The sequence below is a fragment of the Canis lupus genome, chromosome 1 (genome assembly GCF_011100685.1).
Source record: "Canis lupus familiaris isolate Mischka breed German Shepherd chromosome 1, alternate assembly UU_Cfam_GSD_1.0, whole genome shotgun sequence".
NCBI classification, from domain to species: domain Eukaryota; kingdom Metazoa; phylum Chordata; class Mammalia; order Carnivora; family Canidae; genus Canis; species Canis lupus.
In genome coordinates this window covers 95967110-95985686 of record NC_049222.1, presented here as the reverse complement: position 1 = coordinate 95985686, position 18577 = coordinate 95967110, and the positions used below count along the sequence as shown (strand labels likewise).

The window sequence follows — 18577 nt, the reverse complement described above, 5'->3', positions numbered from 1 at the left end:
AGGGCCCAGCTCCGACACACACGGCCCGGCGGGAGGGGGGCACCGGGTCGGGGGACTCACAGCGGCCCAGGCGCTCGGCCGGGATGCCGATGCGCATGCAGTTGGCGGCGTCGGGGCTCTCGGGCAGGGGCAGCGCCTCGCACTTGGGCAGCTGCAGCCGCATGAGGATGAGCGGGTTGGAGCGCGCGATGGTGTACTCCTGGCGGCACAGGTCGCTCTCCAGCACCTCGCACTCGTCCCGGCACAGCTCGCGGGGCTTGGGCGCCCGGGAGCGCGCGTCGCACAGCGGGAACACGAAGTGGCAGAAGGACGGGATGGCGAACTGCGAGCACTGGTCCGACAGGTGCGTGGAGGTGCCGATCATGGTGAAGGCCGCTGCGGGGGCGGGGAGACTGGCGTCAGGGTGGGCGGGCACCCGCATCGCCAGCCAGGTGTCTCTCACCTGCTCGGAGCCCCTGGCCCCTTCCCTCACTCGTGCCCACCCACCCTCTCCCCTCCCCCGCCCACCAGGGCCCCCCAATCCTCCGCCCTGTCGCCCTGTCTTCCTGTCTTCCGCATGCCCAGAAAGGCTCTCACCCAAGCAGACTCCCAGGGAGCATGAGCCACCCTGATCTGCACCAGATGAAGAAAGTCCCAGGTCCCAGGGCTTCACTTACAGACATCATAAGCAGAATAAGAAAGGAAAACCACACCCAGGTTCTCATCCAGCTAGATGCTTCTTCCACCCCAGGAAGATTCAGATTTTACACCCAAAAGCCACTTCCTAAGGCCCTGCTATGAACTGGGCTCTGCAAGCACAGGGCGGCTTGTAGAGCAACGGGGCTGGGTGACTTCTAGAAGCAGAGATGGGAAAAGCACACAAGGACCAAGCCCCAGTCTTCTTTCTGACATCCGAGTCCTTGGGTCTGTGGGCAGTGAGGCCATCTGGGGAGGCCCTGTCAGGGCCTGGGTAGAGGGGTGCCCCCGAAGGAGGAAGGGAGTAGGCCAGACAGGTGGGCAACCAGCCCTGTGAAATGCAGCCACGGGAGGAGTAAAGAAAACAATGGGAGAGGCAGGGATGAGAGGGAGAGCCAGCAGGCAGCTGGAGGGTGTTCGCGGTGGCAGGGAGAGATGGGGGTGCTTTGTGATACAGGGAGCAGAGAAGCACATTGAGGCAGGAGGGTCTGGGGCCCGGAGGGTCTGGAGCCAGGGTCGGCTGCTTTGATTTTTGGAGGTAGGACAGAGGATGGAGTGTGAGGGGCATGAACATGACCTCTGACGTGGAGAGAGGAAGCGGGTGGGGGCTGCAGGGTGAGCGGGGAACAGCAATGCCTGTGGCAGGAGGGCTGAGTCGCCCTCTCTCGGCCACCAGGGCTCAAAGGAGGCATCAGCCAGCAAGCCCACTGCCAGGAGGCCCATCTGCTTTGACCTGTGGAGGACCTGCTTGTGACTATCTAACCTCCGACGCCCCTCTGCCCACACACCCTGCAGAGATGGGGAGAGAACAGGACAGGCTGGGCTTCCATCCCTGGGACACCAGTTCGACCCATGACTTGTGGTGCGGTGCCCAGTGAGGCCAGCAGGTGGCGCTGTGGGCACCCATTCTCCTGGGGACCTGCTGAGCACCCAGGGCAGCCAGGGGAACAGATGAGCTGGCGAGGGAGCCCACTTCTGGCCCTGCTCGCTATTTACTACAGGATAGGGAGTCACTCAGTCCTTTCTGGTCCTGTGTATCTGTCAAGCAATTTGTTGAGGCCACGCGCTGGGGGATGGAAGCCTGCACAGAGCCTGTAAGATGAACGCGTGGTCCTTACTCCTCCTTCTGGCCAATATTAAAATCGAGGAGCAGAGAGTTAAGAGGTTTAGGTGCAGGCTGTCTCGGAGCTGGCTCAAGAACCAGGTGTGAACCCAGTTCAGTCCCATCACGGCAGAGGTGGTGACCATCGTGAGGGCTGTCATGATGTGGGCTGTGACCCAACGCCCCCCCCCCCCCCCAAGGCATGGAAAGATGTTCTAAAAAAGCCAAACCTAGCATTTCTTTGGGGGTAATCAACCAATAGAGTGTCACAGCTGACCCTTTAATGATCTCTCCTCTCCCCTGACCCCCTCCGAACATATCCCGTGAAGGCTTATTTCTGAAACTATGGCTCTAGTTGGACCCAGAAGGTCCAACAGGTCATGTCCTCACCTTTGCCCGCTCCTCACAGGTCACCCTGAAGGCCTCCTGGGGCCCATTCCCTGGGAAGCTTCCAGAGTCCTGGGAACAAGTTCTGACAAGCCTGCTCTCCAAACAGAACATCTCCACAACCAACAGTCTCAAAACCACAGGCCGGCAGTCTAGAGCAACTTCGACTTTATTCTCTCCCAAATTCACAAATCTAGAGAACATCGTTCTAGGCTTGTGTCTAAAAACTGCTATAAAATCAGTCTGCTTCAATATCTGAGTTGTTGAAGGCTGCAAACAGGTCCCTCAAATATAACTCGGGAACAATCTTGTGCCTGGAATCAGGGCCTGTCAGTTAGTGGGATGAACATTCTGGAGTCTGCCACTAGCATTTTACAAGATGATTAGAGCAGAACAGAAGATAGCAGAATGCATGGCTCATATTAAGGCTGTAACCAACTTTTTCCCTTAATGAAATAGAACTGAAGAGAAAAATCCAAGTGCACTGGTTTTGTTAGGGATGGTTTTTGTTTCTTGTAACCGATGTCACATCTCTGAGATACAGGTATGGGTAAACTAAAAACCAAATCATAAGTAAAGCACACATTTTACTGTCTGTTGGGATCAAAGAGGTCTGAGAAGTTCTGCTTTAATGACATGAAAAGCTTTTCCAATGAGAGATACTGATGTTTCCAGAACGTTCTCAGGGGTTCAGTAACTATGGGCTAGGCAGATCTGTGATAGACCATGACCTCAGACCCTCCAGATTGAGGTGAAAGACAAGGGGAAGGCTGGCCTGAATTTAGAAGGACATGTCAGTGACACCTCCATGAGCATCCCCTAGCATCCTCACCAGGGCAGTGCTTTTTTTGCAAGCCTCTCTGCAAACCCCAACACGTCTCCCAGGGAGTCCAGCATCAGAGGTGGGTGGGTAGCTCTAGTGGGCAGCCAGGGTCAAGAACTATTATGCAGAGAACCCAGTTGAACTGGGCCATCTGCCATCTTCATAAGATTTTCCTCATTCCTTAGATAGTCTGGAGAGAAAAATGTGCGTGTGTTTGTAGGGGGAGGAGAGTCCAGAGGAAGAGGGTTTTGCAAGGCTTTGGTCTAATTCATTGTCTTACTTCTCAAAGGATTTTCCCCAAGAAGACCTTCACATCAACATGTAAAAGTCAGTGCACTGAGGACCAAAGGCAACCAGAAATGGCAAATAGCAGAGACAGAGAACACGTAGCTTCGTTTCTCACGCCGTGAAGCAGGCACCTGAAAGCCCCGAGCACTGCTGCTGACCCGCAAACCTCTCTCCCAAACTCCGAGGGGCCCTGTGAACCTTTTAACTAAGCCCCTGTCTGAGAGGGAGCCAGAGTCAGGGAAAATAAAAAAGTCAAGTGTTTGAATGGTGTGGGCACTGGCCTGCCTCCAGGGTGGCCAGCCTGGGGACAGGGAGGCCCTGGTGACCCAGTGAGGACAGGACATCTCAGGGCTTTGAACCCACGTGGTTGACCCAATGAAGTATATCGGACATCTACTCTAAGCAATCTGCACTTGCTAGTGGGAACACACAAGTGGGAACATTTTAGGGGAAACCGGGGTGGCAGTCCCAACTCCTTCTAACAAAGCCCTCTGACTTTCCATGGCAAGACACACACACCAGGGTTGGACCGTCCAAGACGCCGGTGGGACTGTCTGTGCAGACATGTGGCAGCGGGGCACATGCTCACTGTCCCACGGCGTCGCTCCTACCTGTGATTCGGTTTTCAATCTCCCCCTGCATCTGGAGGGAGTCCACATAGATGGTCCGGTTCCCAATGAAGCGTGCACACGCGATCCCCCGGTAAGGCTGGCAGAAGCCGTCCTCATGGTAGTCGTCTCTGGGGAAGATACGGTCTGTGAGCATGCTGGTTTTCTTTCTTTCTTTTTTTTTTCTTTTCAAATCCAGCATCTTATGATCAAGGCATCTCGTTCCTTGGTATTTACCCAAATGAACTAAAAACAGAGGATCACACAAGAACCTGCCCACAAATGTTGACCGCGGTTCTATTTATTTGGATTGCCAAAACTCGGAAGCAACCAAGATGTCCTTCAGGAGGTGAATGGATAAACAAACTGTGGTCCATCCAGACAGAATATTAGCCAGCACCAAAAACAAATGAGTCGGGCAGCCCGGGTGGCTCAGTGGTTTAGCGCTGCCTGCAGCCCAGGGCCTGATCCTGTAGACCCGGGATCGAGTCCCGCATCGGGCTCCCTGCATGGAGCCTGCTTCTCCTTCTGCCCGTCTCTCTCTCTCTCTCTCTCTCTCTCATGAATAAATAAATAAAATGTTTAAACAAACAAACAAACAAACAAAAAATGAGCCGCAAAAAGACACAAAGGGTCCGGTGCTTAAATGCACGATACGAAATAAAATACCGATGTGGAAAGGCTACGTGCTGTATGATTCTAGCCATCTGACATTCTGAAAATGGCAGAACTATGGGGACGGCAAAAGGTCAGTGGTTGCCAAGGGTTGGTGGAGGGGGTGGTACATGGGATGAACCTGCAGAGAACCAGGACTTCAGGCCAGGGAACCTACTCTGTATGATACTAAAATGGTGGATACAAGTCATCTCATATTTGACCCCAGAACAGCATAGGTTTGAGCCTTGTGAGTCCATTTACATGCAATTTGATTTCAATAAACAAAATAGAATATGATAAATGTACTTTCTCTCCCTTATGATTTTCTTAGTAAAATTTTCTGTCCTGCAGCTTACTTTATGGCAAGAATTCAGTATATAATACGTACAATGTACAAAATATATGTTACTTGATCATTATCGATAACAGCCTACTGTTATTGATGGTTGGCTTCCAGTCAACAACAGTAGGCTACTAGTAGTCAAGTTTTTGGGGAGTCTAACATTACACGCAGATTTCCAACCACGCAGAGGGGTGGGCGTCTCAGTCCCCACGCTGTTCAAAAATCTGTTGTCTAAATTCATAGAATGCCCAACACCAAGAGGTAGCACCAAGAGGGAACAGACTTCCATTAATCATAACGTATTGATATTGGCTCATCAATTCCAACCAATGCACCACGCTAATGCAAGATGCTACTAATGGGGGAACTGTAGGTGTGGATGTTGGGGGGTGGTATGTGAGAACTCTCTACACTTTCTGTTTGATTCTTCTGGAAACCCAAAATTGCTCTAAAACGTAAAGTCTATTAACTTAAAAATCCAGCACCTTTAAGGGAGTAGAGCCACAGAGTTCTGAAAGATGGATTCGAAATGTGAAGCATACACGTGTGTGGGTACATGTTCCTGTATATGTACAAATACACACTGAACACTCATCAAGAGCATGTTTCATCTTACACGCGAACTACATCAGAAACACTACAGCACACCCCTGTAAATGTCTGCGGTTTGAAAGCAAGACTTTTATGAAAATGACAATAATCCAGAAACTGTGCTCTACCATTACACTGCATGAGAGGCATCTCTGAAATGGAGGGAAGCCGTGGGGGAGGGGAGATGCCCAAAATCTGACCTTCAAATAATTTGTACAACGAGATGTGCTTATTATACAACAGGGAAGTGTGCAATGTAGACGGATACCACAGATCACACTTCTAAATGCAGAGGTTGGATGGGGAGCCTTACAAGAACATGGCCCTCCACTGGGCCCCCCAGTCTGACTCCCTCGTCGGAGCCTGTGCACGGCCCCACTAGAGTCTGTGCCACATTCTTTTTTGCTTTAAGATTTTATTTATTTATTCATGAGAGACACAGAGAGAGGGGGGGAGAGATAGAGAGAGAGGCAGAGACACAGGCAGAGGTAGAAGCAGGCTCTGTGCAGGAAGCCTGATGTGGGACTCGATCCCGGGACCCCAGGATCATGCCCTGAGCCAAAGGCAGACGCTCAACCGTTGAACCACCCATGTGTCCCCTGCTCTACATTCTGTTCTGTAGAACCTATTAGTCCTGCCTTCAGCTGAGGAGATCAGACATTCTGAGGACCCACATGCTTCTCAGAGGGCCCTCAGGATGCTCCCAGGAGACGGTGGATGTGGCCACAGCCGATATATGACGGCTGCCATCTGCTGGGAGCAGAGGAGCGGGGGTTGGGGCTCCAGGGGCAAGCTTCTGGCAAGTGCCTTAGGCCTGTCATAAAGTCACTTGTTTTCTAGCAAATCTGTAACCTGCCCCCAAGCCTAACAACACTTGTCTTTCCGCCCTACACTGGTTTAGCCCATCCCCCAATGAAAATCTGTGTTGTGTCCAATTTCACCAAATGGACTTAAAAATCTGTATTTTACAAACGTAAAATCTGGATGCTCATAATAGTGGAGACAAAGGGTCTGGAACAATATGGTCTCTTCAGCCACCTCTGGCTCTCTCCCTCCTCGGCACCTGCAGGAACTCTCTTTTTCAAAGAAAGGAACCTGGAGCCATAAATAATCTAAACAAAGAGAGTCTGGTGTCAACAAGAGCTGGATGCCCTTTCTCACAATCTCGCTTAGCCATTATTTCTTTGGGTCAAGGATTCCTTAAATAGAGTTTAAACAACCAAGCACAGGTGCTAACAATATACACCCAACTCACTCCTTCACTCTTTGTGACCTGGAGTTAACTGCTGACTAAATTAAAACCGATGCTTACACGAGCCCAAGTTCCCTCTGCCCCAGTGTGTGTGCCACAAGTCACTGTCTGCGGGTGGGTTCGGGGCACTTACCCACTGTGCCAGGAAGATCAATGAGATATACATGCTCTGTTTAACGTCACCTGTGACTGGGATAGGAGATGTGATGCAGTCAGTCCCTTGGGGTGACTCCACAAGAGGAAGCGATTTCTTTTCTTCACTTCAAGAATCAAGGAATAGAAAGCCTGGTCCCCCATGGTGGGCAGGTGCCTCCAGGACCAGGAGAGCAGGGGGAGATGGGAGGGATGGGTAGGGAAGACATGCTGAGAAGGGGCTCAAGGCCATCTCATCTCATCTGCTGCTAACTCAGCTCACTGGGCTTCTAAGCTGAATTGTAGAGAATGTCCAAAACCACAAACAGAAGTAGCTAGAAAATGACATCCTTCAGCTTTCTGAATTTTGAGAAAACACGTGGAAACTCCTGTTTAGTTTTTAGCACAATTATATTTTACCTTTACCTGGCATAGTTTTGGACCTCTGAAGAGTGACAGAGCTACTGAAGTCTGTAAAACTGGTCACTCAGATGGGATGCCTGGGTGGCTCAAGCAGTTGAGCATCTGCCTCAGGGTGTGATTCCAGGGTCCTGGGTTTGAGTCCCACATCAGGCTCCCTGCAGGGAGCCTGCTTCCCCTCTACCTATGTCTCTGCCTCTCTCTGTGTCTCTCATGAATAAATAAATAAATAAAATCTTTTAAGAAAACAAAAGGTCATTCAGAGACTAAAGAAAAGCACCGAGACAGAAGCCACCATCTGTAAAAGCCCTTAAACCACAGGAGCGAAACATCCAGGCATACTGAATCACAGAACAGCAATGTTTGGAAATTCCATTTCAGGTATCTCCTACATTCCTAATGCCTCACACACTAATCTAAGGCTTAATGACACAGATGAAGAAGGAACTTATAAACCAACAAATTCATGGTCAAGGAGGGGAGACAGATAAATAACTATAATTTATGTAAAAAAAAATAAGGAAAGGAGTAGGTGAGTGAGAGCAGCAGAAGGATAGAAAGCGTTTTTCACAAAGGGCAAAAGCACAAAGAGTAAACCGAGGTACAGCACTTTAACAAAGCCTGAGACTAACTTTCATAAGCTTCAGGTGACCTGACAGTAAGCCCATAGGTTGCAGTAACAAAAGATTCTTCAGAGGAAGGTAACAAAATCTAGAGTACAAACTATAATGTCGGGTACACAACGAAAAATTAGCAGACATGAAGACACAGGCAAGTATAACCCATGGTCAAAAGAAACTCAAAGACGATCCAGATGTTAGCAGACCAGACCTTTCAGGAACTCTAAGTGTAGTAAAAAATGCACAGAAGAAAAATATGGGTAATTTCAGGAGACGTGGAGACTATAAAAGAATTAAAGAACTAAAACACATAATCCACAATAAACCCCACATTGGATGGTATGAACAGATTAGATAAAGGAAAAAAATGGTAAGCTTGACAGGTCAAAAGAAAATTTCCAAACTGAAACATAGATTTAAAAATTTACAAAATAATAAACAGCACCTCAGTGAGCTGGGGGCGAGTACAAGGGGTCTAACTGATGTGCCATCAAATCCCAGGAGAAGAGAGACACAAAGAGTTGGGAAAAAGATTTGAAGAAATAATCACCAACATTTTTCCAGAGTTGATGAAAAAATAGTAGCACATTAATCAAGCAATGTCAGCAAACAGCAAGCAAGAAAGATAAAAAAAAAAAAAGGAAAGAACATCCACTCACATAACAGTCAACCTCCTGAAAACTTAAGATAAATAGAAAAGGGGGAACATGACAAATAATTGCTGGCCCCTCATCAGAAACAATGCCCCTTAGCAAAACAGAAGGATAGCTTCTACTCACCAGCAGAGAAAATAAATCGTGAACCTGGAATTCCACACTCAATGGAAACATCTTTCAAACAGGAGGGTAACCAAAAAGATATAAATGTGAACATATATCAGAGCATTAAAATATATGAACAAGCACTTACAGGACTAGAGAATGAAACAGAAAAATCCATAATTACACTTGGAAATGTTAACACTTGTCTCACAGCAATTCATCGAACTAGATAAAAAAAACTCATAAAGAAACAACAGTGGAAACACTGACCACCCCTCTTGACCTAATGGATGTTTGTAAAACAACATACTCAACGAGACAGCATCCATGTTTCAGTGCACAGCACATCCACCCGACAGACCATATTCTCGCCACAAAGTAACTCACAGTAAATTTAACAGAATTGGAATCATAAGTCTCAGATCGCATCAAATTAAATTAAAAATCAATAACAAAAAGGTTTAGAAACTCTGCAAATACTTGAAAATTAAATAGCCCACTTCTAAATAATCTTTGGGCTCAAAAAAGAAAATACAAGAAAAATTAAATGGTATTTTAAATGGAATTCACATAAAATATGAGAAGTGAAAACAGGATACCAAAAATTGTGGACTGCAGCTACAACAGCAATTAAAGAGAAATTTATGACTTTAAATGCTTAAATTAGGTAAGGTTTTATATTGTAAGAAGTTGGAATAAGAATGTCAAGCTAAACCTGAAGTAATTAAAAAAATACTAATGATGAGAGCATAAATCAATATAAAAGAAACATAAAAATCAATAAAACCAAAAGTTGGTTCTTCAAAAAAAAAAAAAAGAACAAAATTGTTTATACCTAGAAAAACTGATAAAGAAAAAGAGAAAATACACATTACCAATATCAGGAGTGCAAAAGGGGACATCATCAAAGACTGGATGGATGTTAAAAGATAATAGGAAACATTATGCAGAAATATGTGAACACAGATCCAGTAACTTAGAAAAGTATGGCAAATTCCTTGAAAAACACAATACAGTAAAATTAGTGGAAATAGAAATAAACTCACAATAGCCTTAAACATCTTAAGGAATTTGAAGTAATAAAAAACCTTCCCGTGATCAAAAACCCCAGCCCCAAATAATAGAAACTGGTGTATTCTATCAGATATTTAGGGAAGAAACAGTAGTTTCTTCTTGAAATATAAAGGAATGAGATACTTCCTAATTCATTTTATAAGGTCAAATGATACAAATGCCTCACAAGGATGTCTAAGGACATAACAGACCAAAATGCCCTTGACCAAATGGGCAACATGCTTCACAAAAAAATAAAAATAAAAAAACTGGACCCACCCAAATAAAAAGACAATAGAAAAATAGGTAATAAACCAACTGGGCTAACCAAGAATGTAAGGTTATTTCAACATTTAAAAACTAGTTACTGAAAACAGAGACAAAGAGGGAAACCATGTAATAATCTCAGTTGACAGGGAAAAAGCAGTTGACAAAAGTCAACATTCATTCATTACTAAAACTCTCAATAAAAAAAAATCACTCTTAATCTATTAAAAAAGGGCATCTATCAGAACCCTACAATGGATGTGTGACTTAACGGTGAAATAAGGAACATTTTCCCCCATAGACATTGAAAGAGATAAACCTGTCTGCTCTTACCAATTTTAGCAGACATTACCGTGGAGGTCTTAACCATTCTGATCAGGGGATAGATTGATCAATTTGATCGATGGATGGATAGATAAATGGTATATAGACAAATGGCTTATAGATTGGAAAGGAAGAAATAAGACTGCCTTTACTCACGTTTCATACCATAATTTACATAGAAAATCCTAAGGAATATATTTTTAAACTACTAAAATGAATACAGATTTAGTAAGATCACAGGACAAGATCAATACAATCAATTCTATTTCTGTACATAGCAGTTAGCAAATGAAAATTTTAAAAATGTCATTTCCAGGGGTGCCTCAATGGTACAGTTGGTTGAGCATGTGACTCTTGGTTTTGGCTCAGGTCGTGATCTCATGGCTATGGGATCGAGCCCCACATCAGGCTCCATGCTCTGTGCAGTCTATTTGGGATTCTCTTCCCTCTCTCTGCCACTGCTTCTCCCCACTGCCTGCGCGTTCTCTCTCTCTCTCTGTCTCTCTCTCAAATAAATAAATAAATCTTTTTTAAGAAGTCATTTACAATAATGTTAAAAGTACACAAGAGTAGCCAAATTCATAGAAACAGAAAGTAGAATCATGGTTGCTAAGAATTGGGGCAAAGGGAAATGGGGAGTCATTGTTTAACAGATACAGAGTTTCAGTTTGAAAAGATGAAGATGTTCTGGAGAGTTTGGGTGATGGGTGCATGGCAACATGAATGTGCTTAATACCACTGAGTTATACACTTAAAAATGGTTGAAATACTTAGGAATAAATATAATAAAGTATGTACAAGACCTCTACACTTCAAACTTCAAAACACTGTAGAGATAAATAAAAGAGAACCTACATAAATAGAAATATATTCCATATTCATTGGGTGGACCATTCAGTGGTTCTAAGGAGTCAATTCTCCCACAGTACAATATCACCTATCAAAATCCTAGCAGAATTTCTTCACAAATTACTTTAGATTATAAAAAAGTAAATAACTATATAATGTGAAAATAAACAAGTGAGCAAAATTAATAGCACCAATAAGGGGTAGACTTCTACCATGTATCTCCAGATGTGTGACCCTGAAAAGGAAACGTCACTTACATACTTTAAGTAAAAAAATGCATATGCAGCATCTAATCATGGACATCACCATACACATTAGCCAAATTCAAATGCCGAGATATTCTGTATGATAACTGCCTTGCATTTGTCAAAAATTTCCATGTCCTGAAAGGCTGAGAAACTGTTCCAGATTAAAGGATGTGAAAACAATGTGAAGAGGATTCTGTCCCAGGGAAGGGGTCTAAATGGTATTACTGGGAAGGGGTCTAAATGGTATTACTATAAATTAAATTAATGACAATTAAAGAAACTGGAAAATGAATGGCAATTCTCACTGGATTTGAAGCTCTTGTTCTATAAGGAAATATGGTTGATCTTAGGAAATACACACAGAAGCATAAAGAGGGAAAGGGCATGATGAGTGCAGCCAATTCTCAAGTGGCTCAGGAAAAGTAGTAATTACAAATATGTACAGGACAATAATAAATCAAATATGGCAAAATGAGAGTTGGTAAGCCTGGGTAAAAAGATACACGAAACATTACTATTACTCTTCTCATCGTAACTTTTCTGTACATTTGAAGCTATTTCAAAATGGAAAGTTAAGAACATCCCCAGACACACTTATGTAGACATTGACAAACTGATTCTAGAATTTACAGGCAAATGCAAAATAGAATAGCCACAACAATCACGAAAGAGAGGAAGGATGAGGGTGAATTTGCCCCATCCAACTGTAACAGGTACCACAACGTTACAATTATGAAGACAATGTGATGCTGGGATATAAGGACAGATCAACAGAACATGATGGAGAATCTCTCAAAATAGACCCTCTCCTATGATCAACTGATTTTCAATAAAGGCATGAAGGCATTTGAGAAGGATCAATCATTTCAAAAATGGTGTCAGAAGAACTGGACATTTGTATGGAAAAAAATAAAGTCATGACTCCTACTATACACAAAAACTGCCTTTGAGTTGGATCACAGACCTGACCATAAAAGCTAAAACTATGTCACTTATAGAAGGAAACACCAGAGAATATCTTTATTGTACTGAAGAAGCAAAGGCAAAGATTTCTCAGACATGATGCATAAAAGAAAAGAATGATAAATTAGACTTATCAAAATTAAATTTTCCTGCTCATCAAAAGACGGCATTAAGAAGATAAAAAGGCAGGGATCCTGGGTGGCTCAGTCGGTGAAGTGTCTGCCTTCAGCTCAGTTCACAATCTCAGGGTCCTGGGATCAAACCCCCATTGGGCTCCCTGATCAGTGGGGAGTCTGCTTCTCCCTCTGCCCCTCCCACCTCATGCTCATGCTCTCTCTCTCAAATAAATAAGTAAAATCATAAAAAAGGAAGAGAAAAAGGCAAACCACAGACTGGGAGAAAACATTTTATGTATTTGACAAAGGAACTGTATACAGAATATATAATGAACTCTTGTTGCTCAATAGGAAGACAAACACCACAGTAAAATTGGACAAAAGCCTAACAGATACTTTACAAAAGTGTGGCCTGAAAAGATGGTCTTACCTTTTGTGAGGAGAAAATGTAAATTAAACCACCCTGAATCATCACAACACAAGATGCTGAATGGCTAAAATCAGACAACACCATGTGTTGGCGTGGATGTGGCTGCAACTCACACACTGTTGGTGGCAGCATCAGGTGGAAAAACCACTCTAAGGGAAGAGTTTGGCCATTTCTTATGGCTTATGTACATACTTACCATCTGACCCAGTAATCCCACAGACAAGGATGTATTCCAGAGAAACTGAAACATGCTCACAAAAATACCTGAACACAAAACATTCAAAGCAGCCTTATTTATAACTGCCCCAAACTGGACACCCAAATGTCCACCCATGGGTACATAAACATATTGTAGTATTGTCATAAAACAGAGGACTTACCACCAACAAACAGGAATAAGCCACAGGAGGAATCTTTCAGATACTACATGTCATGAAAGAAGCCAGACACAAGAGTCTCCCAAGAGGGTGTAACCACTGCACAGCAGGAATTTTTAGTTTTTGTTTGTTTCATTCATTGTTATATTCCCGACCCCTTGAACAAAGCCTGGCATGTAGTTGCCCCCCAGTATAAATCTGTTAAATGAATGAATGATTTCCTTAAAAGTAAGACACCATGCTTTATATTTCTAATTCCAAGATAAAGTACTCCTAGCATCCAACTACGCTGATGTCATATTAGATGTGACAAAAGTGTGCACTTGGTCCAACTGAACACAATCAACGCCAACATTCACACCATAAAAACCCAAGTCAGCAGAACCTCTCAGAAACACTTGGTTCTGCCCTGGTCATCTCTAAGGCCAGGATCACGCGAGACGGCCAGAAGCAGAGAAACGGCAGCTCACGTGTGACCAGTTCACCAGGAAGTAAGTGTAATTCTCCCACACTGTGTTCAGGGAGCTGGTCCCTCCGGGGCAAACCTCAGAAGGTTGGTATTTCCTTGGATGACTTTGGAGGTCGGTGTGTGAAAAGCTCTCATCCATGCATCACAGGGCATAACAGCTAATGCATGGGCTCAACTGAAAACAGAGAAAGACCAAGTGGAGGCATTAAATGTGTTACTACACGTCCAGCACTAATACTATCATTACCGCTAGAGCGCAAACATTTTCGACTGTGTCGTTATGTGGTCTGAGTTAAGGAGGGTGTGTGTTCTCTAATGACTTTACCCACGATGATCTCTTTACTCGCTTATTGCCTGCATCACATAATCTTAAGATGAATTAGTTTCTATTTTTATTCAAGTCCTGTACTGTGGGATTTAAGGAGTTATATTTTCCGAGAAGCAGCATCTATCATGACAAGAAGTCACAGAGAAAAAAAAAAATTAGGCTGGCTTCTCTCCTCCCTCCAACTCAGTTTGATTAGGTTGCTGGTATAATGGCTTTCACATCAAATGCACAGTGTCAGCCTTTTGTCTGAGCCGGTTTACTTACCAACAGTAAGGCAGCTTGGTTTCTCCTGAAGTCATTTTTAATAATTGGCTTGTTGGCAGTTTCAGTTTTTTTTTTTTAATAGGGCTATTTTCCTGTAATTAGGATAAAGCTTGAACTTGGTTATGACAGTTCCCCAAAAAATAGCAGTGGAAGGAATTGGAGGGAGCAGAGAGGTGAGTTCTGTTTAGACATGTCAACGGTGGGGTACCTCTGAGTCATCTGCCCGGAGATGCCCCTGATGTGGTGGAGTTTGGGGGCCTGGAGATGGGGAGATAGACCAGGAAATGGGGCTTCCAGGGCCACAAACAGTAGGGGTGGTGAGTGGCCAAAGCCTTGGAGTCACTTGCCATTTGTAAGGTAAGAAAAGGGCTCAGGAAACAGCCCCAAGGAAGGCGATTTTCCAGAGGCCAATGACTAATGTAATTTTTAATTGTCCAAGAGAACACCACAGCTCCCTTTAGGCAGCGTCTGCTGCTACACATTATGTGTGCACACACGTGTGGGCCACGATGTCGGCCAGAACAGCAATGCTGGGAACAGGGAAGCTCTGATGTGCAGGTCTCGGGGCTACCCCATTCTAACACCCCTCCACCGCCTGGCCGTGCCACCAGGCTACCCTGCGGTGTACATACAGGTCTGTCATCATGAAAATGAACCACATTCTAAAAGAGCAGATAAAAATGAAACCCATACATGAAACATGAGACACAGAGCCTTACATTAATCCCCTCACGTTACCCAAGCTGCTACCTGAGTAAGCCGTAATAACGCCGTCTTTGAACTTGGGTCTGTGGAGTCACAGCCTGTTCTTAAAGTCTTTGTTTCCCATACACACACCCTCCTCACCTTCTCTTCAAAAGCATGAAAGGAAAAGCATTGTTTGAACAGCAGTAAATCCCTGTACCTCGCTCAACACACACGAGCCGGTGGGGTGTCCAAGGATCTGGCAGCATGTGCAGGTGTGGTTGTGCAAGGGCTGCAGCTGGGAAAGGGGGCCTGGAAGGGAGTCCTAGCAGCCGTTCCCACTCACATTTCAGAGCAGCAACCCAGTGCTGGCCTGCTGCACTCAGTGATCGACCGAGGCTCCACCATTACTCACTGTTCAGCTCTGCATTTGCAGGCACAGGCACTCGGCTGGTCCAGCAGGGAAAGAATCAGGAAATGTCCCAAGAGAGGAGTCAACAGGTGGGATGAGCTGGTGACACTCCAGAGACAAAGGTGGAGAACTTATGGACAAATCTGTCTTAAGCCCACTGATTCCCTCTCTTTCTGTCTTGGTTTTGGTTAACTTCCAGAGATGCCACATGGAGATGCCTTTATTCAGAGTTTAGTCTACTGAATAAAGGTCGTGGTCACCGTTGGTGCCTCTGACTACGAGGTCCCTGATTACAGAAGGTCGTCTGCTGGCACAAAGCAGCAGATCGATTCAGCAGCCCAATGAAAGAATAACTCACCCCAGCTGAGTAGATTTCAGACCTGGACCGCAAAGCTACTCAACACCAGGAGCTCTATTACGTAACATAACATTAATACATTAAAAGGAGTAAAACCACACAGCAACCTTTGTATCTGAAAAAGTAACTGCAAAAAATCCGAGTTCTATGCAATTCTGATAAAAATACAAATGGACAAAAGTCCAGATGAAAGAGTAAAAGACAATGGCAAAGAAGCCTAAAAATATGGTAAAGTGGATGTATGAGTCAGCTCAGGCTGCCATAACAAATAGCCCAGGTGGGACAACCTGACTTTTCATAGTTTGGGGGCCGCTGAGAAGTTCAGTATCAAAGTAACAGCCTCTTCAGCTCCTGGCTTATAGACAGCGACCCTCTTGCTGTGTCCTCACATGGTAGACAGAAAGAGCTCTGATGTGTCTTCCTCTGCTTGTAAGGACATGAGTCTTATAGGATCAGGGTCCCATTCTCAGGACCTCATTTAACTGTCATTTCTTCCATAAAGGCCTTCTCTCTAATACTGTCCCAGGGGCCAGGGGGTTAAGGCTTCAGTGTATGAATCGGGAAGTGGAGGGCTGGGAAGAGAAAGGGTGGGAGATGTAATTCAGTCCATAGCAGCAGGGTAAGAAGATTTCTTTAAATATATCAAGATCCACCTTCTACAAATAGTGCTACCTGGGGCCCCTGCCCACCCTTCCCAGTGACCAGTGCTGACGAGGTGCCGGGGGGTGGGGAACGTGGATGAGCAAATACTGACCAACACGTAGCATCTGTGTCACCGTTCACAACATCTGGAGCTGAAGCCATGGCTCTCTGATACGTCTGGACAAGAAATGAGGAGCCCAGTAGCCCCTGCTAAGAAGCCCTGACAAGAGGGGTTCTGGTATGCAGGATGACAGGACGTGCAGGGTCCAGAGAATCTCCCAAGATGGACAGGTACAATGCAAAGATGATGCATCAGGGAAAAGGCACCTCGGTTCACAGTCAGGACCCATCCACGGCTGAGAAAGATGCATGAGCCAGACTCAGCCTCAGTGTCCTCACCTGGGAAGGTGGGTCCGACACTTGCCTACATCGGAGGATGCCAGGAGGCTCAGTGGCCACACATGTCCTAGACCCACAGCCGGTCACGAGTGATGCTAGGATTTTAGTGAGAGGGGACTCCCTGTTTCTAAATGTGCTCAGGACACCTGGTGGCCCCAAGAACCTGGCCTGGACACTTACACTCCTCCCAGCTGCCTTGTAAGCTTACTGTCACTGGAAGGAACCACCAACAATTGCTCTTGCGACATCTCTCCCCAATGCTGAGCCACAGAAAATGTAACGGTGTTCCCCCCGAAGCAAGCACATCGCCATCCTTATGTGAAGTCCAGCCAACGTCCAGCAAATTCGGTAAAGACGTGCAGTTGCTGGATTTAAATCCTGGATCCTTATATAACGGAAACCCTCTGGGAATGAGAAAATGGTTTGAGGAAAACAGATACTTACTGAAAGTTATGATTTGGGCTGTGTGTTGGACCTAAAAAAAAAAAAAAGAAAGAAAGAAAGAAGACAGGTTATTAATACTTCACAATTTGGAATCAATCTTTTTTTTTTTTTTTTTTTTCCAATCCAGCCCATGGTAAAGGCAGCCACAGGCCAGTGTGCTCATTTGTGGTGAGCCGTCCTCGGGCCCTGGGCTCTGCTGCTGCCCAAGATTACATGCCAGGGACGCCGAAAACCACAAAATGTGGATGGGGAGCACTCTCGGTTTCTGCAGAAACATTTGGAGGTATTTTTGGAGTTCTTGCTGCCTTGTCTCCCTCTCTCCTCATCTAACCTTGATTCAGGAGATGTTTCCTAACCAGGGCCCGAATGGTCTGGAGCCCGGGTGGCAGGGCTGGGGCAGCGCGGGGATCATCTGGCAGCTGGGATGAGAGAGGACTCATCCACCCCTCCCTGTCGCCACCGGTGATGAGGACGGTCGCCCCTGGGCTCGGCACCAGGTACCAGGTACCTGGTAGTGCAGTGTGTGTGTGTGCGTGCACCTCCTTGTGGGACCACCACCTAGGACACGGCCTTCACGCTCACCTCACGGAAACGTGTCTGGGGCTCCCTTCTGCACTCTGGGTTTACAGACCGCTCCGTCTGTGTCTGTGTTCCTTTACTACTAGCAAGTGGCTGCAGGTTAGGCCGGGCCCTCGTGCACAGGGAGAGGCCACAGGGAAGGGTTTTATTGATCCTTCTGCTGGCAGGTGGGGGTGCGGTTTCAAGCTGCAAATGACCCTTCTGTCCCGGGGCTTCAAGTGTCCCCACCTGATAACCGCACACCCAGGCTGCCCCGACTCACCGAGCCGCACAAATAGGATGCCAGTGGCCGTGATGGTCTTCACCCCGTTGGTGGCCACGCACTGGTAGTAGCCGGTGTCCGTCGTGTCCAGATCTTGGATCCGCAATCGCGAGCCGTATTCTGTCTTGCGGATGATGACGCGCCGGGGCTCCTGCACCACGGGGGCATCGTTCTTCAGCCATCGCACGGTGGGGGTGGGGTTCCCCGCCACCTTGCACTGGAGAATGGCTGTCTGGCCTTGCACGATGGTGATGTTGTTCACTGGCTCCAGAAAATTCAGGAAGTAGCCTGCAGCAGAGAGCGATCACAGAACAGCAACACTGAGTGAGGGCTGGCAGAGGGGGCTGCCGGGCGCTCCTCCTGGGACCGGCTCAGGAGGGCTCCTGTTTTCTCTCACGTAAATACAGCCCATTCCCGGCACTGGTGATAATAATGTTCCAGAATGTTCTG

General features: G+C 46.0%; 1 protein-coding gene across 2 annotated transcripts in view; it reads right to left on the bottom strand.

Moving 5' to 3' along the window:
* ROR2 (receptor tyrosine kinase like orphan receptor 2) overlaps positions 1-18577 on the bottom strand; it is a 185398-nt gene that overhangs the window by 8571 nt on the left and 158250 nt on the right. For both annotated transcript variants that reach the window (XR_005354312.1, XM_038527295.1), the window contains exons 3-6: positions 18128-18415; positions 17287-17317; positions 3887-4014; positions 61-375 (exon numbers count right to left, since the gene is read on the bottom strand). Coding sequence is in view for 1 of the 2 variants with exons in the window: in XM_038527295.1 (XP_038383223.1) it covers positions 61-375; positions 3887-4014; positions 17287-17317; positions 18128-18415 (762 nt within the window). In the remaining variant the exon portion in view is untranslated. The remainder of the gene's footprint in view (positions 1-60; positions 376-3886; positions 4015-17286; positions 17318-18127; positions 18416-18577) is intronic.